The sequence below is a fragment of the Brassica napus genome, chromosome A5, assembly GCF_020379485.1.
Source record: "Brassica napus cultivar Da-Ae chromosome A5, Da-Ae, whole genome shotgun sequence".
Classification (NCBI taxonomy): Eukaryota; Viridiplantae; Streptophyta; class Magnoliopsida; order Brassicales; family Brassicaceae; genus Brassica; species Brassica napus.
The window spans coordinates 1,659,984-1,683,432 of NC_063438.1; the positions used below are offsets into that span (position 1 = coordinate 1,659,984).

The 23,449-nt window shown below is 37.1% G+C and overlaps 8 protein-coding genes across 13 annotated transcripts; 4 read left to right on the forward strand and 4 right to left on the reverse strand.

The window, feature by feature from the left end:
* Positions 1-261: 261 nt before the first annotated feature.
* BNAA05G02640D lies at positions 262-1,363 on the reverse strand. The gene is made up of 2 exons (XM_013896619.3): positions 620-1,363; positions 262-523 (listed from the first exon to the last, which is right to left on the reverse strand). Exons 1-2 carry the CDS (start codon positions 953-955, stop codon positions 434-436), a joined length of 426 nt encoding a protein of 141 aa, XP_013752073.2. The 5' UTR covers positions 956-1,363; the 3' UTR covers positions 262-433.
* Positions 1,364-2,263: 900 nt separating this feature from the next.
* Positions 2,264-4,048, forward strand: LOC106450636 (probable plastid-lipid-associated protein 13, chloroplastic). The gene is made up of 7 exons (XM_013892338.3): positions 2,264-2,573; positions 2,697-2,818; positions 2,903-2,986; positions 3,070-3,166; positions 3,363-3,579; positions 3,679-3,731; positions 3,831-4,048. The coding sequence occupies exons 1-7, from the start codon at positions 2,328-2,330 to the stop codon at positions 3,909-3,911; spliced, it is 900 nt and encodes a 299-aa protein (XP_013747792.2). The 5' UTR covers positions 2,264-2,327; the 3' UTR covers positions 3,912-4,048.
* A 1,027-nt stretch (positions 4,049-5,075) lies between these two features.
* Positions 5,076-6,381, reverse strand: BNAA05G02660D. Its single transcript, XM_013896618.3, has one exon. It carries the CDS (start codon positions 5,676-5,678, stop codon positions 5,187-5,189), a length of 492 nt encoding a protein of 163 aa, XP_013752072.2. The 5' UTR covers positions 5,679-6,381; the 3' UTR covers positions 5,076-5,186.
* Positions 6,382-6,716: 335 nt separating this feature from the next.
* On the forward strand, positions 6,717-8,142 carry LOC106450634 (cilia- and flagella-associated protein 251). 6 transcript variants are annotated; one of them, XM_013892334.3, is made up of 2 exons: positions 6,717-6,968; positions 7,545-8,142. In XM_013892334.3, exon 2 carries the CDS (start codon positions 7,570-7,572, stop codon positions 7,990-7,992), a length of 423 nt encoding a protein of 140 aa, XP_013747788.2. In that variant the 5' UTR covers positions 6,717-6,968; positions 7,545-7,569; the 3' UTR covers positions 7,993-8,142. The 6 variants fall into 6 exon arrangements, with proteins under 6 accessions (XP_013747788.2, XP_013747789.2, XP_013747787.2 ...); XM_013892335.3 differs by having other exon boundaries at positions 6,733-6,981; XM_013892333.3 differs by having other exon boundaries at positions 6,736-7,063; positions 7,540-8,142.
* A 3,238-nt stretch (positions 8,143-11,380) lies between these two features.
* Positions 11,381-14,028, forward strand: LOC106450633 (squamosa promoter-binding-like protein 9). Its single transcript, XM_013892331.3, has 3 exons — positions 11,381-12,193; positions 12,950-13,095; positions 13,182-14,028. The coding sequence occupies exons 1-3, from the start codon at positions 11,838-11,840 to the stop codon at positions 13,784-13,786; spliced, it is 1,107 nt and encodes a 368-aa protein (XP_013747785.2). The 5' UTR covers positions 11,381-11,837; the 3' UTR covers positions 13,787-14,028.
* A 1,250-nt stretch (positions 14,029-15,278) lies between these two features.
* On the forward strand, positions 15,279-16,281 carry LOC106450632 (outer envelope pore protein 16-3, chloroplastic/mitochondrial). The gene is made up of 2 exons (XM_048780376.1): positions 15,279-15,728; positions 15,900-16,281. The coding sequence occupies exons 1-2, from the start codon at positions 15,398-15,400 to the stop codon at positions 16,049-16,051; spliced, it is 483 nt and encodes a 160-aa protein (XP_048636333.1). The 5' UTR covers positions 15,279-15,397; the 3' UTR covers positions 16,052-16,281.
* Positions 16,282-16,499: 218 nt separating this feature from the next.
* LOC106450631 (TBCC domain-containing protein 1) lies at positions 16,500-20,812 on the reverse strand. The gene is made up of 9 exons (XM_013892329.3): positions 20,263-20,812; positions 18,844-18,984; positions 18,295-18,675; positions 18,063-18,167; positions 17,827-17,967; positions 17,311-17,514; positions 17,108-17,200; positions 16,898-17,009; positions 16,500-16,812 (listed from the first exon to the last, which is right to left on the reverse strand). The coding sequence occupies exons 1-9, from the start codon at positions 20,749-20,751 to the stop codon at positions 16,769-16,771; spliced, it is 1,710 nt and encodes a 569-aa protein (XP_013747783.2). The 5' UTR covers positions 20,752-20,812; the 3' UTR covers positions 16,500-16,768.
* Positions 20,813-21,527: 715 nt separating this feature from the next.
* On the reverse strand, positions 21,528-22,969 carry LOC111215511 (protein POLYCHOME). Its single transcript, XM_022719020.2, has 3 exons — positions 22,830-22,969; positions 22,335-22,640; positions 21,528-22,268 (listed from the first exon to the last, which is right to left on the reverse strand). Exons 2-3 carry the CDS (start codon positions 22,626-22,628, stop codon positions 21,891-21,893), a joined length of 672 nt encoding a protein of 223 aa, XP_022574741.2. The 5' UTR covers positions 22,629-22,640; positions 22,830-22,969; the 3' UTR covers positions 21,528-21,890.
* Positions 22,970-23,449: the final 480 nt, after the last annotated feature.

Consider the following 23,449-nt stretch of genomic DNA (forward strand, 5'->3'; position numbering starts at 1 on the left):
TCAAATGGAGGATTTGAAGTGGTTTACTATCCTTGAAGTGGTAATAAGTCAGCAGATAGAATAGCGAAGGAGACTACTACGTTTACGTCATTTGTCCCTAAGTTATATTCTATGGTGCATTTGTGGTTGAATCTGTGTGTAGAGGCTGATAAGCCAATTGTAAGACAATGATTTTGGATAATATAAAATTGTTGTTGAGCCAAAAAAAAAAAAAAAATTTCAACTTGATTTTATTCAATGATTTTACTGATACTGAAGTTCTATCAAAGTATTGATATTATTGAAATTTAAAAGTTACAAACGAATAAAAATTGACCAAATAAAAAAAAGTACAAACGAATAATGAAATGTAAAATAAAACGTTAGAGATTCACGTTTATAAAGTTACAAACACATTAAAGAAAAAATAAAACAAAGAGTTGCAGAAGCTGCTTCAAAGAACATCGTTGATTAGACGTCTGTGTCTATTATAATGCTTCTCGATGAAAACTCTTGACGCTCCTTCCATTGTTTTACGCCATGTCTAAAGCAAAACGAGCATTAAAGAAACGTTTTAAAATTTTGAAGAAAAGAAACAAAGAACTTGAGCTTTAATGTTAGTGTTGAGATTTGACTCTACCTTCCCGATGGTTCTGACGAGAGACTTGTTCTTGAGATGTGACTTTCCAGAAGCAATCTGGCGGAGAAACATAGACCGCCGTTTACTAACGGCCGGAGCAAGCAAGAGCCGTTTCCTCTCCACCAAACCTGTAGTACTAGTGTTGCTTTCCACGTCAACACCGTTTTTCTCTCGAGAGCTCCTAGTAGCTGATTTCCTCGGGCGCTTCGTTGACTTTGTTGGCTCGTCTAAGTCGTCAGGATCGGCGAACTTCCGGAGCAACTCGTCGGAGGACTTCCTGTTGACGTGCTGGATTTGTGTAGCTTCAGTGACAACAACAACAACAGCAAGCTCCATCGAGAGAGAGAGAGAGAGTGAGAGATATAGAAGAAAAAGAGAGGATGACTAAAGGAAGGAGATGAATATAGTTGTGGTTATAAAGCAAAGTGCTTCGAAGTAACGGACCGTTGGAGAATAATGGAGAATATATAAATGTATTTGAGCTTTTTAGTGTAATAATGAAAACGGTTTTGTAATAAATAAGTGTGAATATAGCCGTTGAGCGAATAAAGATGAAGAAGAGAGAGAGAAGGAGGAGCCATTTTGCATGAAATTCTGTGTACTTATTTTTTAATATTATTTTAAAGATTATTATTACAGTCTTTCACGTTCTTCTACGACAACATCTGGTCGGAACTTTTTGTCCTTTTCATGCCAAACATAAGAACTCGTGTCCTAAATTCTAGTTAAAAGTTAAAAAGAGTTTGCTTTATAAGAAAATGCAAAAAAAAGCCACTTTCTTTCGTTAAGTTCAGCACAAATCTGAATGAGCATGTGACCAATAATAGCATCCAAATACTTGAAAAAGGGTGTTTAGTCTCTCGTTACTACATCTGGTTAGAACTTGGAGATTAAGATTGTAGACAAGTAGCAACAACTTCAGCTGTTGTGAGATTTAACTTATAACTGAATGCTAAAGCTACGAGTATGACATTCCAGATTCCTTAGGTTCATCTAACCGAGTGTATTAGGTGCAGTAGGAGCAAGATGTCTCCACCTCAGCGTCCTTTCCACAAAATCAAGTTTGCTTTCTGCCTCTGAGTACTTGTCAAGGTCATCTATGTTCTGAAGAAAAATCAACCAATAAAGATCACAACAGAGTCAGATAACTGATCTAACTACCTACACATTAGACACCAAGCTGAACTCTCCCACATGAACTATCTATGCTGCAAGGCCTAGCTCCTGCTCAAACCAATATCCAACTACACATTAGACACCAAGCTTAACTCTCTCACTCTCGTCTTCAAGGATCAGAGTATCATCAGGGTGGATAAAGTTATGAGGTTTAACAAGCGGAGTAACTGACCTCTGCTTCAATTCAATATAAAACACACACAAAAAAAACTCAGAAAACAGAGGAAAAAACAGAGGAAAACAGAGTAAGTGGGGTTTCGAACCAGGGAACTGTAATCGGATTGCTTCTGTTCATGAGTTTTCTTCTCAGAGTCGATTTCCATGGCGGGATTTGAGAGAAAGGTTTCAACTTTGGGCACTAAACGACGAAGAGAGCGAATGCCTTTAAACCGGAAACCGACCGGTTAAACCGGAAAATCAAACTAATGGTTTAAAAGAAACTCCTTACCTACAACAGTACTTCCTCATATCCTGAGGTTAGCTGCATAAAGTCTCAATCTTTCCTTTGTTTTTATTGCCTTCTTCCTCTTCAATGGCGTTGGTAGTACAGAGTTCGCTTCCCGGTTCGTCTGCGGTTCGATTGAGCTTCTCAAACTCAATGCCGACACCGTCAAAAGTCTCCGTCGTTGTCCCGATGGTGAAAGGTTGGAGGAGGAGTTCATGCCCAAGAAGGGTGGTGTTAAGAGCAATGGTGCAGGAAGAAGCAGTTCAAGGCTCTCCTTCAGTTTACGCCAGAGATATGGAGAGGCTTTCCGCTAAGGAATCTCTTCTTCTCGCCGTACACAAAACTTCTCACACCCTTTTAAACTACTTCAATTGTTTAGATCTTTAATGATGTTAGCATAGTTGAGCTTTATTTTTCCATTACAGTATTAGCTTTGTGTGTGTTTTTGACTAACAGTTAAAAGATGCGGGAGGCTTCGAGGCTTTGGTTACAGGGAAAACTACGAGTATGCAAAGGATCGATGTCAACGAGAGGATAACGAGTTTAGAGCGGCTTAACCCTTCTCCTAGACCAACTACGTATGTGTTTACCACTTTTTAACTTTTGTCTAGTTATACCAACTTAGCTTCAATGTTAGGGAAATGGTTGTTCTTTTTCTCCAGGTCTCCTTGCTTTGAAGGTAGATGGAACTTCGAGTGGTTTGGCTCTGGAAGCCCTGGTTTACTAGCTGCTCGAGTCATATTCGAGTTCAGTACTTACTTACCTAAAGCTCACCATTCACCATGTTCCTTCAAACTTTTCTTTGAATCTGTTTGTGTTGTTGTTTCAGGAGGTTTCCTTCAACGTTGGCTAACCTCTCAAGGATGGAGATAGTGATTAAAGATGCTAACGCTAAGGCCACTGCTAATATCAAACTACTAAACTCGGTAACCATACTCAAATGCTTTTAACATTTGTTTATGTAAATTAAGTTTCTTACAGTTAGGGCCGGATCTGAGATTTTGGGGGCTATAAAACATTTCTTTATAAATTTTAATAAAAAATTTGGAGGGTCTAAGGCCAATGTTTCACGCGGCTGTGTTCAGACCCGGCCCTTCTCACAGTAGCTAGAAAAAATTGCAGATAGAAAGCAAGATCATTCTGTCATCGAAGTTGACTGTGGAGGGACCTCTGAGGCTGAGAGAAGAATACGTGGAAGGAATGGTTGAGTCCCCAACGGTCATTGAAGAAGCAGTTCCTGAACAGCTTAAAGGCGCATTGGGTCAAGCCACCACAACGTTGCAGCAGCTTCCTGATCTTATCAAGGATACTTTATCCAGTGGTCTAAGGATTCCCCTGAGTAAGAAAGAAAGCCACTTGTTCTTTATATATATACGTGAACCGTTATTTTCTCTTGACTTGTGATGTGAAGCATCTAGTGTGTTGTTATCTGCTTTAGGTGGATCTTTTGAGAGATTCTTCATGATATCTTATTTAGATGAGGAGGTTCTTGTAAGTCCATTCTACATTTTGGTTAACGTTCATGATCGTATTAAACTAGCTAATTCGTTACACTAACCAAGTTTTTATGTGCTTTTTTTGTGTGTGTAGATAGTAAGAGATACTGCAGGAGTGCCTGAAGTTCTAACGAGGTTGGAGACACCGCCATCAAACGTTGTGGAAGCTCTTTGAATATGATATAGTTAGATGTTACTAGCCATTGTTCTTATGTTCCTTCTGTGTTCTTACAAGAACCAACAACTAAGTTGAGTCTGTTTAAAATGAATAACTTTTTTTTTGATCAAAAAATGAATAACCTTAAACATCTACTTTTGTTTAATTCTTTTAATCTTCCCAAGTTGCCAAGTTCTTAGAGATTCTCTGTTTTGATTACACTTCGTAAACCCTTTCTGCAAGAGAGTGCACATGCTAATATTTTCTTAATTTATATATATATATATATATATATATATATAATGGGTACTTGATCAACATGTCATGTGTATATTCTCTACAGAACAGAGTTTTTTGCTTACAAGTCAGAGTATGATGTTGATGCATAATTGGGAGTATGATTCATAGCAAACCATCTTATTATTAATATGTATTTTGGTACCTCTTTGTAATACTCTCTATGATATTTATTGTTGTTTTAAAATTTCTACACACATTATACATTTGTATGTATATTAAAATCTCTTTTACGGTACATGAACATCGTTTTAAATTTTTGTCAATTCATTAAGTAAAACTTCATAATACTTCATAAATTTGTGGACTAACCACTATAAAATCGTTGTTTTCTAGAGAAACGAAGACAACAAAAGTTCAAACTCTTTTGACATTCGTTATATGTTAGTGAAAGATGCAACTATGCATTAAAACAATGTTTTCATATTTTTTGAATTTTTTTCTAAATCTATGTGTTAACCCCCTTCGAAAATATTGAGTTTTTCGGTAAATATTCTATATACTGAAGCCTATGATATTTAGTGTTGTTTTAAAATTTCTAAACACATTCTACATTTGTATTAATGTATATTAAACTCTCTTTCATGGTACATGGACATCGTTTTAATGTTTTGTCAATTAATTTAGTAAAACTTCATAATACTCCCTAAATTGGTGGACTAACCACTGTAAAATCATTGTTTTCTAGAGAAACGGAGACAACAAATGTTCTAAACATCTTTGACCTTCATCATATGTTAGTGCAAGATGCAACTATGCATTAAAACAATATTTTCATATTTTTGAATTTTTTCTCTAAATCTATATGTCAACAACCCCTACGAAAATATTAAATTTTTCGGTAAATATTTTATATACTGAGAAAGTTTCTCAATAAAACAATAATGTTTATAAATATTTCATCTTCATTTTATTGACTAAGACATCCATCAAACAAGAATTAATTAACATAGAACAAAACAAACACTCTTTGTTGGTTCTCTCAGTTCTCAATTCTCACAAACTCCTCTCCAACATATCTTGGTATCTCCTATAAGACTCAACCTTCTCCAGCAAGAACTTCTCATGGCAGCTGGTGATGAACATATCTGCCAAACGATCAATATCAACATCACCAACACTATGATCATCATTAATGTTATTACTCTCATCAACCTCCTCTTCTAGCCACTGGAAGTACTCAGACTCATGACCATCCTCGTCTTCATCAGCATGTAGGGAGATAGAGAAAGACTTAGTTACATGGACAACATGGGAGGATGAGGACCCGAAGAAGACCTTGCGTTGGTGAATGGATGACATTTTTAGGTAAAACATCATCATGAATAACCTCTTCTTGTTGTGTTTAGATATCTCTATAAGAATGGATTTTGCTTTGGAGAGAGACCGTAAAAGACTGTAAAGAGAGTGGGTGATGAGGTTTAGAAACATGGTTTTGAGTTTCATGGAGATTGGAGTAGATGATGATGATGACCTTTTGAGCTGCATGACTCAACCACGAGTTAGGAGACTCTCTCACACTCTTATTTTGTGAGCATTAATCAACAATCTTAACTATTTATAAGGGGCTCTCTTGACGTTTGTATCCCTACAAGCCCCCGCTATTTACTTATAAGACAATGAGAATCCAGAGATGACACAAACGCGATGAAGTGTTGGTTTCAAATTTCAAACAACTTGCAACTGCTCCCTCCCTAATTATTCATCTTTGTGTTACCTCTAACAATTATAGGAAACCACCATAACACAATTATTTACTCTTTATTTTTGTATAGACATATTAAATTTCTTGATCATACTATAACACCGAATAATTATGAATCAAAGTATACATAGCTCGCCAAAAAAGCTACTCCTCAATCGAGGCATAAACCATATATATTCACCAGTTGACAAAAATACACCAGAAACAAGACTACAAATTATAAATGAGGGGTTAATGTTTAGAATAATGTGTGGTTAATTATCATCTTTAAAGGTAACACGCAACTTGGTTTTTACGTGTTGTTCTGCATGTCCAATATAACGTAAACAAATTAGTCATTTCTTGGCTAAAAAGGATAGATGAGCTTATTTGGTAGATTCAATGGGTTAAAGATTGGTTACTAGTTAAAGGAATTTATAATTCTATAAAATCGTATTACATCATCGTATATTTTTATCTCCAAGCATTTGGACGTGCTTCAGTGGCCTATTACCTATGATGCATGTACGCAAGAGTTTGGGAGTAGTTCAATAGAAATGTCGTTATAAACTTTTTCTTTTTCCACATGTTGTTATAAACTTATATATGATCCGATTCTAAGTTTCATTTAATCAATAACCGGAAAATCATATTTCGGAAATCTAATCGAATTGAATGTTTTCCTGTATATAAAACTATATGTAACTTAAGAAACGGGTTCCTTGATCATCAAAATGTGGCCCAAATATTTACCAAAGGAAAGCCTTATGGGCTTTGTGTTAAGCCCATTAGATAAATATCCTTCTTATTTGATCAACGCGTCTCTCAACACTCGGCAGAGACTGCTAGTTGAGCTGTCATCATCCATATCCACACAGACAGCTCGAGAGCACCACTACTAACAGTAACAAGAATGTGAGTGAGAGCCACACTCTTACTTTAGCGCGTGTGATTAGTAAGAATGTGAAAAATCTCGTATCTCATCTTCAACGAGGACTTAAGAAGTCATCCATTGGCCAATGGTTTAGAGGATGATGCTGCTAGTGCTGAGTGTGTGTATCTGAGGAAAGAAAGAGACCATTCTTATTTGTCTGGTTTGGTTCTTGAGTAATTTTTTTTTCTTCTTTTCTTGAGTAACTTGATTCATGTGTCAAAGATTCTGATCATTGGTATTATTAGCTAGACATAGGTGAGTCTCGTCTCTTTTCTCCTTCGTGAGTATTATTTTCCTTAGGATTTATGTTAAGGTCGATCATACTTTTGAGTTGCTCTAAAGAAGCTGGATAAGACTTGAAACAAGTTAATGTTAGCGTTTTTATCATTTAACTGCTCATGCAACGGAATATCATGGAAGCTAGTCTCTAACGTTTTTTTGTAGCTTAGCTTGTCAAATAATCCATGAATAGTCTCTGAGTAATTGAATAGGAGCCGAAATGGAATCTTGAGATAGATGTTAAAAGATGTGTGGTCAGTGCTTGGGATAGAATCATTTTTTCTTGTTTATAATTGGCTGTCTTAAGTGTGTTTGCCTCCATGGTTAACTAGGTAGTTTCTAAAAGATCTGCAACGTGTAAGGGAGTATATGTAACTTGATTGATTTGTTGGTAGTCTGCATGTGGAGAATGAAATGAATGAAGATCGTCTTTCTAACTGGTTTCTGTATAGTGTAGTGTTGTTGAGTGGGGTTTGTAGACAATGAGGAGAGGTAGAGGGAAAGGGAAGAAGCAGAGTGCATCTGCTCGGGAAGATCATGGAAGCGGTGAAGAGGATGAAAAGATTCCAGCTTACAGGAGAAGAGGAAGGCCACAGAAGCCTATGAAAGATGATTTTGAAGAGGAGGAAGATGAAGAAGAAGAGTTGGTAGAGAAGATGGAGGAAGAAGAAGAAGAGGATGGTTCAGTAACAAGTAAAAAAGAAGAAAACGAGAGGAAGAGGAAGATGATTAATGGAAGCAATACGGATGCCAATGAAGAAGAGAATGGGTTAGGATCAAAATCAAGTAGAGATGGTTCCAGTTCCACCAAGTCCACATCTACTGGTTTCAGACAGAATGGGAGCAGGAGGAAAAGCAAGCCTAGACGAGCTGCTGAAGCTGTTGTGGAATGTAATGGAGTTTGAGAAAACTTTATGATCAAGAACTTTCCAAGACACATGATGAAACATTAACTTGAGGTTTCTTCTTCGTTTAGGTTATCTTACAAGTTTCTTTGTAAGTTGAGAACTTTGGCTATCTTTTGGTGTATCAATCTGCATTGTCTTTCTTTTTCATCTCTCATCATCTGCTCTTGGTTTTTGACATTTGAGCGTCCAAAAAGATGGTCCTGCAACACATTGATTTGGGAGAGAAAGTGCTTTACACTTTTGAGAGATGTGAGATCCTCTCATCTCCAAAAGTTCTAATCATAGAGATGTAATATTTGCAAAACTTGTAAGTTAAGCAAATGTAACAGCTAAGTTATTAAAGGAAGAGAGCTGAGAAAAAAAAGAGAAGTATCATTAGCCTTGAGGGTCTACACAATTTAAATAAACAATTTACAAAATGTATAATAAATATTCTTAACTTAGAAACTACACAGAAAAAAGCCTCAACCCTCAATCAAGGAAAACTAACATTTGTAAACATATTATAACAGAAGTATACAAATGTTTTTATAATCTTGATCAAGAGAAATTCCCTTGGATATCCATTTTTTAAGTTTTGTCACAAAAATAGTCTTCAATTAAAAAATGACCAAAATAAATTTTATTAAAGAGTAAAAATATATTTTTACCCTAGGGTTAACTATTATAGACTTAGGGTTTAGAGTTAAAGGGTGAGTTTTGGGGATATGTTTCAAATTTAAAAAAAAAATAAAAAATAAATATTAAAATTTTCAAATAAAAATAAGTTATTTTGATTTTTGTCAAGATTATTTTTGTGACAAAAACTTAAAAATAATTATTTGAAAAAATTGTACCTTGATCAATCCCAATGGCAGTAACTTAAGACTCTAAATTTCATGTATCTAATCTTACTACAAGACCAACTGGAAAAAAAAAACTGAATCTAAGGAGACTCAAGCCCTAATCTAATTTTCCCACCTTTAATTTAATAAATAGATAAACATCTGACAGATGCTGCAGGTATTCATCATATTTAAATTTGACTATAATGATGGCATTAGCAATATATTTCTCAGTATGTACTAGCTATATCCAGAACATAGCTGTTGTTGTGCCATCTCTGTAAAATCAGTCTTGTGGGATCAGGTCTTTAGTTTCAAGGTTTAACCAATGCAGCCAAGCAAATGAAAAGCACTTTCACTAAATAAAGCTAAGCAAAAAGAACAAATCAAACTTAAACCTACAAAATCTAAAGTATTACAGTTTACACAGACTCAGATGGATGTCTATGACTACAATATAACTTTTCATACTTTTTTATTTATTACAAAAATCAAGAAAGATCTTACTGTGGATATTGTGACTAAAAATTATCAAAAGATATTTCGAGGGAAAAACAAGAAAACATATGTAGCTTTTTTGTTTGTTTTTGTTTTAGCTTTAACTTGAAAATGATCAAAACAAATCGAATGCCAAAAATATTTAAACAAAATTTGTGTTATATAATTTCACTTATAAACAATAGAAAGGGAGGTTTAACCAATAAAAATGTACTAAATTTTTTGCAGTGTTGCTTGCACATCTGCCGACACCAGCTAGTTCCCTTGAAGTGTCACATCTTTTGTTGTGTTCCAATAACTGCACTGCTCATATTTCAGTCTTAAATATTTTAACATTTTAAATCACTAGTAATATATTTTTTTACCATATTTGTTGCTCTTTAACTACAACAGTTATCATTATATTTATAAAAGAACCCTCTATTTGTAGAACTCTGATTTCCTCGGCACTTTCTATTGGGTTCCCAATACTGAGTAGTGAGTATAGAATATGTGAAGGATAATAATATATGAAGACTAAAAAAGTTATTGTTGTAAGTACAGAAAATCAGTATTAAGATCTGTAAAGTTGGATGTTCTATGCGAGTCTGAGGATTAGATGCTCCCTGGACTCAGATAGATGCTCCCAACAATTTAAGGGGGTGTTAGTGGGGATGAGATTTATAATGAGTCTTAGAATTTCTAAGTCTAGTGTTATTGGTTTATGGATTCTCATATTCTCATTAAAATCTATTGTTATTGGTTTGATGATTCTATAACTCTATACAAAATCATTTGTTATTCAAAAAGTTTAGATTTTAATGATTTTACAAATCTATTAAAGTAATTGTTATTGGGAGTTGAATTCTTATCATTTTAACTCACAAATTAAGATTTTGAGAATACTACATGTTTACCTTGAATTCTTAGAATCATTACATTACTTTATTTTCATAGATTTTCACAATATACAAAATTCTCTACATCTCTTTCCAAATTTAACAAATCTCTCAACTTTTAAAATCAACAAACTCTATAGAAATCTAAGTCCCACTAACACCCCCTAATATTACTTTAAATTTGAACTTACATCACCTATGACCCATGAAAAATTACATCACACATGACCCATCACCATCGCATTTAATAATGGATATCCAACATTAGGGAGAACCACCGAACCAGAACAACTCTCATTATAAAACACAACAAGAATACAACCAAATAGTTTAGTTTTTTTTTTTTTTTCAACACAACCAAATAGTTTAGTTTTATCTGGTAATTACCACTTCTAAGATGCGAGCAGCCTGATAATAAAACTGTAGATGAGAACAATTTGTGTAAGCCAGATATTGTAGATATCACGGACCAACAAACTTGAGAAGCGTACGAGAGAATGATATCACTCATTTTTCAATATGAGAAGTATGCATAACGAGAGAAAATATGGGTCTAAAGAAGCATGAACCAAGCGATGAGTACTTGTTGTTGTGTGCTGTGTTTTCACTCATTACGTGAAGTCAATATTCTCAAAGTCTATGCTACGATATTAGATTGTTTGTACATCAACCATGCAAGTTCTTTTCCAATATTTTTATTGATGATTTATATAATCTTGGCTGAGCACTGATTAATTGATTGTTTTCAACCTATTGATTAACAGCTTAAGTTTAGTATATTTTCAAAACATAACATGCATATGTAACGTGTCAACCTAAAAATATGTAGTCACAAGCGTATCATGCAACTATGATCTAAAAAGGAGTAACAGGGTTAGATGGATACTTAGTTTGGTTGGTTCGAATAGTTTTTCATTATTTACTTATTACGTTAACAAACCATATACTTTTGAGTAATATATTTAGTGGAAAATTTTATTTTGGTTTCATATCTGTTTGCATTCAACTCGGTTCAAAACCAAGTCAAATATGTGGTAGATTTTGCAAATGGAGAAACACAAAAGACCATCTCCATTTATTGTTGCCAACCTCATAATGCCAAATGGTGGACCAAACGAAAAACATGCATTATTAATTTTCTTGGCATAAGAAAAAAGAAATGTGTTAGCTTGTCAAATAATTGAAAGGAGAAAAAAATCTACTAAAAGGTTGAAAATGTGAACAGTATAAAGTAAAATAATTAAAATGTGTACATGAAAGAAAGACCTCTCCAATGTTCATTTGTTCAAGTCTCTTCCAACTCCAAGATTAGAAACTGCTACTACATCACTCTCTATCTCTCGTTTTTGTTATGTGGTAATTAACAGACAACAGTTTATGTTTTGTCCGTACCGTTTTACTTAACTCTCTCACTGTCTTTGTCTATTACCACTCTCGTCTCTTTTCTTGCTTCTGTTGTGTCTCTCTCTATCTTCTTTCTCTAAACCCAACAACAGTCAAAATCAGGGAAGCCAAAATTTTCTTTGCTTTCTTCTCCTTTCGTCCTTTCCTTTAAACCGAGACAGTTAGGTTTTAAGAGAGAGAGAGAGAGAGAGAATGATGAGTGAGTACTCCCTTTCTGTCTGAGTAAGAGGAAACCAAAATGGATAGGGGTTCCAACTCGGGTCTTGGTCTTGGTCCAGGCCAGACAGAGTCGGGTGGTTCATCCACTGAGTCATCCTCTTTAAGTGGAGGGCTCATGTTTGGCCAGAGGATCTACTTCGAGGACGCTGGAGGTGGAACCGGGTCTTCTTCCTCCGGCGGGTCAAACAGAAGGGTACGTGGAAGCGGGTCGGGTCCTTCGGGTCAGATACCAAGGTGTCAAGTGGAAGGTTGTGGAATGGATCTAACCAATGCAAAGGGTTATTACACGAGGCATAGAGTTTGTGGAATGCACTCTAAAACACCAAAAGTCATTGTCGCTGGCATAGAACAAAGGTTTTGTCAACAGTGCAGCAGGTTCTTTCTTTTTTCTCTCCCAATTCTACCCTTAATTATTGTGTTTATTTGCATCTTTTGCCATTACCGAAGTCCAGATGAAACATTAGTCTATAACTCACAAAATATCAGTGATTAATATGTATATATCATTTGACCCCAACAATTTTTCTAAAAAATATGTTTAATAAATGTTTCGAACCTTATAAATCTCAGGGCTGGCTGGTCGGAGTCCGGCCAAGACCTTCCTGTGAATCAAAATCCAAAGGCTTTAGCTTTTTTTTTTCTTTGTAGATTGTCAGTGTCATATGCTTTTTTGGCTTTTAACGGCTTTGGAGGGGCTCTCTTTTTAACTTTACAGCTTAGTGTTATGTAACTTGGTCTTGTGTTTGTTGGGACTCGTTGGGCTTATTTTGGAGAATATGTTTACGTGTACTTCTACATGCTTCTCTTTTATTTTTATTTTAGATTTTGTCTTTCTAAAAAATCCAAAGGGATATGAAATGAATGGACAATAAAGAAACCTATTTCCCTTATGTTTGCTTCTTTAGGTCATATCATTATTGAGGGGGACAAAACTGGCACCATAGCATCAATGACATGAACACTCAAGAAACTTTGTTACAATGTGTAGGTCATAAGATTCGGAATTAAAATGATAATGAAACCTCTTAGACTTTAAACAATCCATAAAGAAGAAATGTTTTCGTGTTAAGGATTAGAGAGATCATTATATATGTTGCTTTTCTTTGAAGCTAACTTGATCTTAATCATTAGGTTTCATCAGCTTCCGGAATTTGACCTAGAAAAAAGGAGTTGCCGTAGGAGACTCGCTGGTCATAATGAGAGAAGGAGGAAGCCACAGCCTGCGTCTCTATCTGTGTTGTCTTCTCGCTATGGGAGGATCACTCCTTCTCTATACGGTTAGATCCTTTATAGCTTGAAAACATAAGCAGACTGATTCATGTGCTTAAAACTAACCCTAAAATGCATAATGTTATGGGACCAGGAAATGGTGAAACTACAATGAATGGGAGCTTTCTTGGTTCCCAAGAAATGGGTTGGAATAGTGCAAGAACGTTGGATACAAGAGTGATGAGACGGCCACCGTCGTGGCAGATCAATCCTATGAATGTGTTTAGTCAAGGATCAGTAAGTGGAGGAGGAGGAGGAGGGATAAGCTTCTCATCTCCAGAGATTATGGACACTAAACCAGAGAGCTACAAGGGAATTGGCAGCGACTCAAACTGTGCTCTCTCTCTTCTGTCAAACCCACATCAGCCACATGACAACAACAACAACAACACATGGAGAACTTCTTCAGGTTTTGGTCCGATGACGGTTACAATGGCTCAGCCACCACCTGCACCTAGCCAGCAGCATCAGTATCTGAACCCGCCTTGGGTATTCAAGGACGATGATAATAGCTGTCCGAATGATATGTCTCCTGTTTTGAATCTTGGTCGGTTCACCGAGACAGAGATAAGCGGTGGAACGACTTTGGGTGAGTTCGAGTTATCTGACCATCATCATCAGAATAGGAGGCAGTACATGGAAAGTGAGAACACAAGGGCTTATGGCTCTTCTTCACACCATAACAACTGGTCTCTCTGAGTCTCTTTGCATATGACAAGCATATTGTTATTGTTACCATGAATGATTCTGCAATATCTTTATCTTCTTTTTTTTTTCTGTTACTGCTTACCAATAAACTAGACAATTGTTGCCAGGCAATGGCTTTTGTATTTTGCTTTTTTTTTGTTTGCTATGCTGAATGATTCTTGTTGTTGTCTCAACTTCATGATCTCCAACTTAGGAGATCAGATTGATCAAATATTAGATAAATGTTACATACACTGATGACTTATCTATACTTTAAATTAGTAAATCAAACTATGAGCTAAACACAACCGCTTTGCTCTGTGAAATACTCTCTCCGTGTCATTTTAACAGATGTTTAAATTTTTTTATTTTGTTTTATAATAAATGATATTCTCATAATTCTAGATAAAATTTAATGTTATTTAAAATTTGTGACAATTACAAAATACTGTATTTTTTATTGGTTAAACTAGTTTTATTTAATGTTAGTTTATGTAATCAAAATAAATTGTATAAAATTTTGTATTTTTTTAAATCTTTGTGCAAAAACCTTAAACACCACTTAAAGTGATACAGAGTGAAGCCTAGGTAAAAAAACCAGAACCGAAGAACCGAACTGGAACCAGACCAATACCCTCAAATACTCGAACGGTTTCTATATTTATATATCCGAAATAACCGAACCGAACCGAGAACTAAACGGGTATCCGAATATATAAATATATTAATTATATATACATATACTATAACTAAATATATATTTTTAATTTAAAGATCAGTTAAAAGTATCCGAAAATAGTTGAGGATAACTAAATTATTATAAAGTATCTGAACTACTTGAAAGTATCTGAAACTATCTGGATATATAGCTTTATCCGAAATATCCAAAGTAATCCAAAATATCCAAAATTCTTATCTAAATCATCTTAATTATTTGATATTAATTTATCCTAAATAACCGATATTTTATCCGAATTACCCAAACTATCCAAACTATCCGAACCCGAACCGTAACCAAATGAGAACCGTATATTTTGCGAGTATTTTTCGGTTTCTAGTTTTACTATCCGAACCGAATCCAAAACTATTTGAATCGAACCGAAAATAAATCAAGTAGTAAATAGATCATCTAACCCCTTACCTAAACTACCCGAAACCTGAAATACCCGAACCGAACCAATACCCGAAATGCCCAGACCTAGAACTGAGTAGAGCTTATGCATAGCGAAGATATGTGGTTCACTGGTCAGGACTAAGAGAGTCTTCCAAGAGATATATTGGCTTTACTAATGGGCCTCCTTGGCTCAAAATTCATTTTCTGGTAGCTCCACATTTTATCGGGCTTTTATAGCCTACAGTCTCATCATCGAAACAGCATCTTTATATCCATTGAATCGTTTCTTCTGCTCTAGAGAGGGGGAAGGGAATATAATACCATTAACAGGCCTCATAATGGGCTTTACTTACACACCCCAAACTAAATTCATGTTAGCTCCAAATCTCTCTCTAAGTGGGCTTTCTCCGGCTCTACTACCTCTACGGTCTCGTCGCCACCGAAGAAGAAGATCGAATCATTTTCTCGTGGATCTTGTGCCCCTCTGGTGAACACTGTAGGGAGGAATCATGGATCCAGCTGAGATGAGGTACTTGGAAGAAGAGGACGGCCCCATGATGAAGACGATCAAAGGCAGCGTCACCGGCTTCGCCGCCGGGACCATCTACGGAACCATTTTAGCCACGTGGAAAGACGTTCCGAGAGTGGAGAGGAACGTGGCTCTTCCGGGCCTCATCAGAACGCTGAAGATGATGGGAACTCACGGGCTCACTTTCGCTGCTATTGGAGGAGTTTACATTGGCGTTGAACAGGTGGTTCAGAGTTATAGGGGCAAAAGAGACTTTTTCAATGGTGCTATTGGTGGGTTTGTTGCTGGAGCTTCTGTCCTTGGCTATAGAGGTAAACGCTCTTACCGTATGCGTTTCAAACCAATGTCTACATGATTGGATTATGTCTAAATACTCTCAAAGATATTATCTGATGTAATGATTGAAAGTACATAGCTTTCCATTGTAACCTTGGTTTTATTTTGGTGAAAATTGTTTTTTTTTTTTTTTTTTGTGTACACAGCAAGGAGCATTCCGACGGCGATAGCTGCAGGTGCAACTCTAGCTGTTACCTCAGCTTTGATTGACTCTGGAGGTCAGACGACAAGAGTAGACAATGGCAGAGAGTATTATCCTTACACCCCTGTCGAGAAAAGAGCTCAAGCTGAATCCTGATTTCTCTTTTTTTGGTGATTGAAGTTAATAAAAAGCTCTTTGAGATCATCTCTCTCTTCCCTGTCATGTCTGTTTTTGTTTACTTGTATCTGAGAGATGTGAAATCATGGAACTCTTTTGTTCTTTTGTTTTCTCCTGTTTGTATGGAGAGTGACTTGCATCTTTTGCTTAAGTGTTGAATGTAAGAAACGTTACAGTTCTAAGTATCTGAAATGTGTTTGCTTCTGCTAGTCTCAGAGTTGAAGAACATAGAGAATGATATTTTGTCTGTTCTTATGGTTATGAATAAGACTCTTTATAACGTTTTTCGTGGATCAAGCAGAGAAGCTTTTTCCTCCAAGATAAAAAGACAAGGGAACAACAACGATTGATCCAGAGAAACTTTCACAGTTTTTTAGTCTGTTTGAATGTGTAGATAAGGAAAAAAATTGAAAAGAAGCTTAAAATATATTTGAAATTGAAGGAGGGTACTCATATATATATGGTATTGAGAAACTTGTTATCTGTGTATAACAATTAAAGGAAATTAACATTTTAAAAAGACAAGATTGCATGTTGTTATGATCAAATGAGTAAAAAAAACATACAAAAGAGGAGAGGTTTAGGAGTTAGAGAACTTGCTGTGCAGTTAACTTCTGATGTCATACGAGCTAGCAATCTCTGAAGAGGAACGGATCAAGAGAACTCTACAGTGACTTAGACGTTCTTCCATCATCATTAATCACCTTGCAAGCAATAGAGTTGCCGGACATTTCCCGTTGCTGTCACCATAAGAAAAACAGAGGATCAATATCCAATGACCAACGGAGAGAATAAAGTAGAGTGTGGGGGATTCGATGTGGTTACCGTAAAGCCAGTCTTTGAAATGCATGTGGAACGCTGTAGTAAGTTCTCGTTTTCGGTTTTCTTCAAGAGGTGTTTCTCTTAAGGATTGTCTTGTTTCTTCCAAGTTCTTAAGCTGGTCAAAACAAATATGGCAGTTGGAGTATCAGATGCTGTAGTGATATGGAAAAAAAAACAAACAGAGCAGTTCTCTATAAAAAGCATAAAACATACGCTTGACTGTTGCACTGCTAGATACGCATCTGGTAATGGAAATGGATTGTCTTTCGTGGAACCAAGCGCCTCGCCAGCAAACCAGTTTGGGATCTGAACCAGAGACATTAACGTGAGAAATTACAATGTGATAACACTCTTGGTAGTAACCAACATCAGTAGCTATTACAGGTAAAGTAAACTAACGAAAAGGGGAATGTTACCAAAAAGTTAGTGAACTGGTTAGGGTCCACAAAAGAAGCCGATTCAGATTGTTTATCAGAGGCACCGGTAGGATGTGACAATGAGTCATGCGGATCAACTGCTCCAAGTGCGAAGGGTTCATTCCATCTGTTGATAGTTGGCACAATCCCTACCTCGGTCATGTGCTCCTCCAAGTGTGAGTAAAACGTATTATACGGAGCCACCTGGAACAGATCAAAGTCACAGATTGATGCAAGCAGTTATATCCACAACACATCAGAAGATGTTTGCACTAAAGTCAACTAAATAAGTGAGTCTAACATCATGTTCAAGTTTCCAAACACCATGAACAATTAAAATGATCACGAGTCTAACAGGCTTTCTACACATCAAAGATATAAACCTAACTAAAGCTTTATAAAATTGTGGTCTCGTTACTAGTATCAGCTGAATATCAGAGCGGGAAAGAAGAGTTATGTACGCAGCCTGATATCAAACTTGAAAATTAAACCCTCAATCATAGAGAGACGCTTCACCTGTAGCTTGTGGTTATCACCGACAATAAGAGGTCGCTGATTGACTCCCAAAAAGAATACACATTCTCGGCAATTGGCGATGCAGATTCGTTTGGTAGCTGCAATCACATGAACTCTCTCACAATGCTCAACTCTTACTGCCTGCACATGCACAAAACATAAACTAAAAAGTCTGCATCTTCTAAACCTAAACTCGCTAACAAAGAGTAAAGCATGAAGGAGTATATTTGTCATACCTTGCCGGCAGCTCCCAGAACGATAGTAGAATCGGAACATCCATACACAGTTGCATATCTTAATGGAGCTAATAGATAAATGACAGAATCATGGCAATTGGCAACCTGCAGAATACACAAGAACATGCAGTTGACGTGCATACATGAGTGAAAGAAACGAAATGAGGAAGCCTACAACTACCAAATGTGACGAGTTGCTGATTAAAATGAAAATTAGTTGTACAGTACTGACCTTCACAGATCTACCCTTTAGATCGGAAGCCTGCTTGAAAAGTGAAGTCTTGGAGACTCCTTCGATGATACAAGGACCTCTATCGTTAGATGAAACTTTATTAAGAGCTTCAGAAGCAACTGCGGTTGCTGCTTCTTGACCAGAGGCATTAGATGGTCCATTTTCTTTCCCAGAAATTCTGTCAGAAATGTTTTCCATGGCCGAAGCTATCTTTTTCAGAAGCCAATCATGCACTTGTGAAGCAGGAACGGGAACAGCAGGCATGGCAGGGTTAGAGTTCTTAAAGAAAGGAGTAGCTTGACTCAAAGAAGGTACATCAGATCCCTTATCACCAAAATGAAGAAGAAACCGAATGTGCTCAAAACTCTCCAAAGACAGCACCTAAGGAGGAGATTCAATCAAAATAAGTTTTGATGAAATAACCATCTAGCATGAGATATGCATTCTCTGTCATTCCATTAATATTTGTATTCCAACATAGAATTTTCTATTCATCTAATAGAAACAGTATCTCTTTCCAGAATGAGATTAAGAAATGTTTGCACATACCGAAGATTCATCTCCTTCTCCCTCCACAGGATCTGCAAGGAGAGAAATAATATTTGCCATGTGCTTTTGCAAATACGACAACTGATGAGCTTCTTCGTCTGCTGGCGATGGCATAAACCGACGGCTGTTGCTACGAACAAGCTGCAAGATGACGAAAAACAAAATCTAACTCAAACTTCAAAAAGCAACAAGGTTGTCTAGACCCATTTCATTGAAACAATAACGAGAATGGTTATGAGTAAAATATTTCAAAGCTCAGAAACTGTCTCCCAACTAAGAGCTGAGCCCAAAGATACTAGAACACACCCCCACATCATGACCTAGAGGAAACATGAAAGGACCAACCAAGAACTATGAATAGAAACAGAGCCAAGTCCACACAAACACACAGCAAAGTAGTAGTATTTGGCTTCAATCCGGGAACTTAACAGTGCTCTAGAGTTTTCATTTGTCAAAGAAAGGGGACCAAACTTAAAAGGAGATAAAAGGAACAGGTGCACAAACAAAATTCTATCAAAACGCACTATTTCGAATACATACTTGATACTTCTACACTGCTTAATATACGTGATCCTCTGCGAGTGTTTCATATAACAAGAGAAATATGCATGATTCTGTTAAGTACTATTTGGATACAATTTCTATATAACCGATACCCAGAACCGAACGGGTCCTACCCGGAACCGATCCTAATACCCAAAGTCGCAGCCGTATACTAACAGTCACTATGCTGTCACAGCGTTCACCACATTTTAAAAATAAGGCAAATATACATCACAAAGCAAATACCTCAATGAGCATCTTCTCCACATTAAAATCATTACGAACACTTAGCCACAAACTACAAGCTGAGCCCAAAGATACTAGAACACACCCCACATCATCACCAACCAGGAACTATGAAGAGAAACAGAGCCAAATCCACATAAACACACAGCAAAGTGACAGTTATAAAGCTTTAATCCGTGTCATTTAGTCAAAGAAAGGGAACCAAAAACAAAAGGCAATCAAAACGCACGATTTTGAACAAATACTTTTATATTGCTTAACATATATGTGATCCTCTGTCTTATATGATTCTCATACTTACAGTCTCCATGCTCTCACAGCGTTCACCACATTTTAACAATAAGCCCAAATACACATCACAAAGCAAATAAACCTCAACGAGCATCTTCTCCACATGAAAAATCATTACGAACACTTATCCAAAAACCTACACACCTCCCTCGACTCAATCTAGTTCCTTCCTCAACATTGCTTAATTCTAACGTCACTAGGCTCTATACGAACCTAAAGTCTCCAAATTTCTTAACTTGCATCGCAAATTATAGTTAGAAATCAATAATCATACGCACTAAGATCACATTTCAACCGACATTACATGATTAAGCCAATGTTTAAACGTAAAGAACATGCCTGAATCGGCGATAAGGCGGACAAGTAACCATCGAAAGCAGAAGCCGAAGGCCAAACATCAGCCACCGCCGCAGAGTCCTTATGCGTCCTCGGCATCAACCTCTTATACGACTGAACGTACATAAACAAAACCAGATCCCTCACATCAGCTCCGATCGAATCAACCTCCTCTGGCTTAGCCACAACAAGAGGATCAGTCTCCGAATGTAGCACCGAGGCGAGAGTTTCGAGGACGAGGCGCGCATGGTCAGAGGAGATCGAGAGGGCCTCGGAGATGGCGGGAGATCCGACGCGGTTGTTCGTCGCCGAAGACGCTAGCTTCTGCTTGATCGGAGCTAAGGTTTGGATCGGGTCGGTGAAAAGGAGATTCGGGATTGGGAGGAGGCCGTGCTCGAATGGCACCCGCCTCGGGTGGATTGCTGGATTCGGATTTTGAATCGGGTCAGGGTCAGGTGGTGGTGATGATTGGTCGATTACTTCTTCCGTCATAGTGCCTCAAACTCGCGAAAGAGAGCAGTCGCGAGGTTGCAGATCGTTTGAACAAACAAAATAAAATGTCATCGAGAAAGAAGAGCAGTTAATGTTACAGTGCGTGCAGTCACACGCCACTATCCTACACCCTCGTTTACGAGCCAATAATAAATGGGCCTTTGCGGCCCACTAAACAACAGTTGACTTCGCATCATTTATAAGGCCCGGGGCATTCCGAATATCGGTTCGATTCGGGTACTTCGGATTCGGTTTGGTTCGGATAGTAAATGTTGGAACCGGAAAATATCCAGAAAAAAATTGGTTCTTATTTGGATCCGGTTCGGGTTCAGATAGTTCGGATAATTTAGATCAAATATCGGTTATTTAGGATAAAATATCAAATAATTAGGATGATTTAGATAAAACTTTTGGATATTTCGGATTACTTTGCATATTTCAGATAAAACTATCCGGATAGTTTGGATCAGATCATTTATAATAATTTAATTATCCTCAACTATTTTCATATACTTTTAATATAATTTTAAATTAAAAAAAAATATATATATATATATGTATCTATACTTAATATTTTTATATATTCAGTTTTCGGTTAGATTCTGGTTCGGTTTGGTTAATATAGAAATCATTCGGGTATTAGTCCAATTCCGGTTTCGGATATTTCGGTTTGGTTCCAGCTATTTTGTTCAAGCCTAATTTATAGGATCATGATTCACCACATTTCCAGAGATTGTGACAATTACAAGAAACTAAGGCAAAAAGGAGAAAGGACGTCCGACAAAAAACCGAAGTTTGATAGTTTTGTACAATCTGTTTAAACCAAGAAGACATCATCCATCATATGTGGAAAATACAAAGCAAAGCAGCCTAAAGAAAAGGTTCTCAACATAAGATCCGTGAACTATCCTAAAAACCAAAATCTATCTAAAGAAGAATGTCTTATCATCAGAAAATGATAGAATCTTCCTACTATAACATCATCAGAGAGATGATTGACTTCTTCCTAGTAATATCATCAGAGAGATGATAACAGATCTAAAAGCTCATGAACATATCACCAGTAGATGATCCACTTCTCCCTCTTTGCTATCATCAGAAGATGATGTCGTACTCACTGATCTCCTTCTCATGACCCATCATCGCATGGACATTAAAGTCCGAACTCTTTTCTCCCTTTCAGCTCTCTTAGCACTAGGAGTGCTCTTCATCTTCTGAATCTCTTCCATCACAACCTTCTCCACTTTATCAATAGAGTTGAGGAGCTTCTTCTGCGGAGTGAGCGCTTCTTCTTCCTCTTCCGCTGAACTCTGCCTTGTGATGTCGAGCAGAATCTGATGGACTTTAGCAGTCGAAGGCGGCCAGGGACGCTTGAACCCAACAGACGGACCAGGAGTCACCATGGAGTAGTTCCGCTCGCCAGACACTGGTGCTAAAGAATCATCAAGAACCACCTCAAGCTGCTGTGGAGTTGGGGTCTCAACGTCTCCCACACGAGCTCTCCTCCTCTCAATCGCCTGCATACAAAACAAAGCCACGCTAAGTTTATATGATAATTGTAATTAACAGTGAGGCTTACTAACCCTAACGACAGAAGACACGTCACGGAGAGGCGTTCTTGGATACCAAGAAGGCAACACAGAAGCTGAGGCACGTGCCCTGCCACGCCTTCTACCTCCACCGCCACCTGTCCGTCGAATTCCCAAATTGCCCCTCGCAAATCCACCTCTCCCAAACACTAACGATTCTGAAGAAGGCAGTCTCTGAACAGGAGACCGAAGTGGTGACTCGTCGAGCAAGATCCCGTGGGATCGCCGGTTGAGAAACGCGGCGGGGTAATCCACAGACCTCTCGCGTCGGTCTCTCGCTTCTGGCATTATGATTAATCCCTACGAAAATCGAAGAACGATTAGAACACAGCGTAGATCGATTTTCATCTATCGTCGAATCCTCTAATCTTGTTCACCATTTTAATCGGATTCTCTCATACCTAACTAACAAAATCGAGTAAAACTGCTAACGAATCATCAAGAACAGAGCGTGGAGATACAGAATAAAGTTTCATGGATTCATTTTACCTATTGAATCTTCTTCGATAGATTCTCCTTCGTGACAGCTCTAAAACGACTTGCGGAACGGTAAAGCGAGGGGACAGAAGGAATAAAGGAGAAAAGCTTTTTTTTTTTTTTCAGTGAGAGGGGAGAGACGATCTGGCGATTTTTTTTTTAAGGCCATCATCTTGGGCGGGTTTTATAATTGAAAATGAAAATTTTGGAGCTCGCACGTGCGAGAGAAATTCAAATCTGTGTGAAATATTTTGAATTTTTACGGGGGCGGGATAACTCAGTTTCGTCAAATTTTTCATTCTCAACGCAATTCGTCGGTTTTTTTTTTGCGATTTTACTTATTTCAAAGCGATTAAGAATCTTTGGCCCAATTACGTATTGGGGCTTTGGCCCAATTAAGCTAGTTCATATTTTACGTATAAAAGCCCCAATTGTTGAATTATTGTGTTAATAATGAACAAAATGAAGAATATATATGTTTACCTCTTTGACTATGTCCTGGATATGGTTAGTGAAATATGAGTTTGTCCTGGATATAAATATAAACTTTCAAACTTTTTTAAAAATTATTATAATTCTTTATAAATTATCTATGTCCTTAAAATTTCATAGGGGGTACATGTCAACGACTG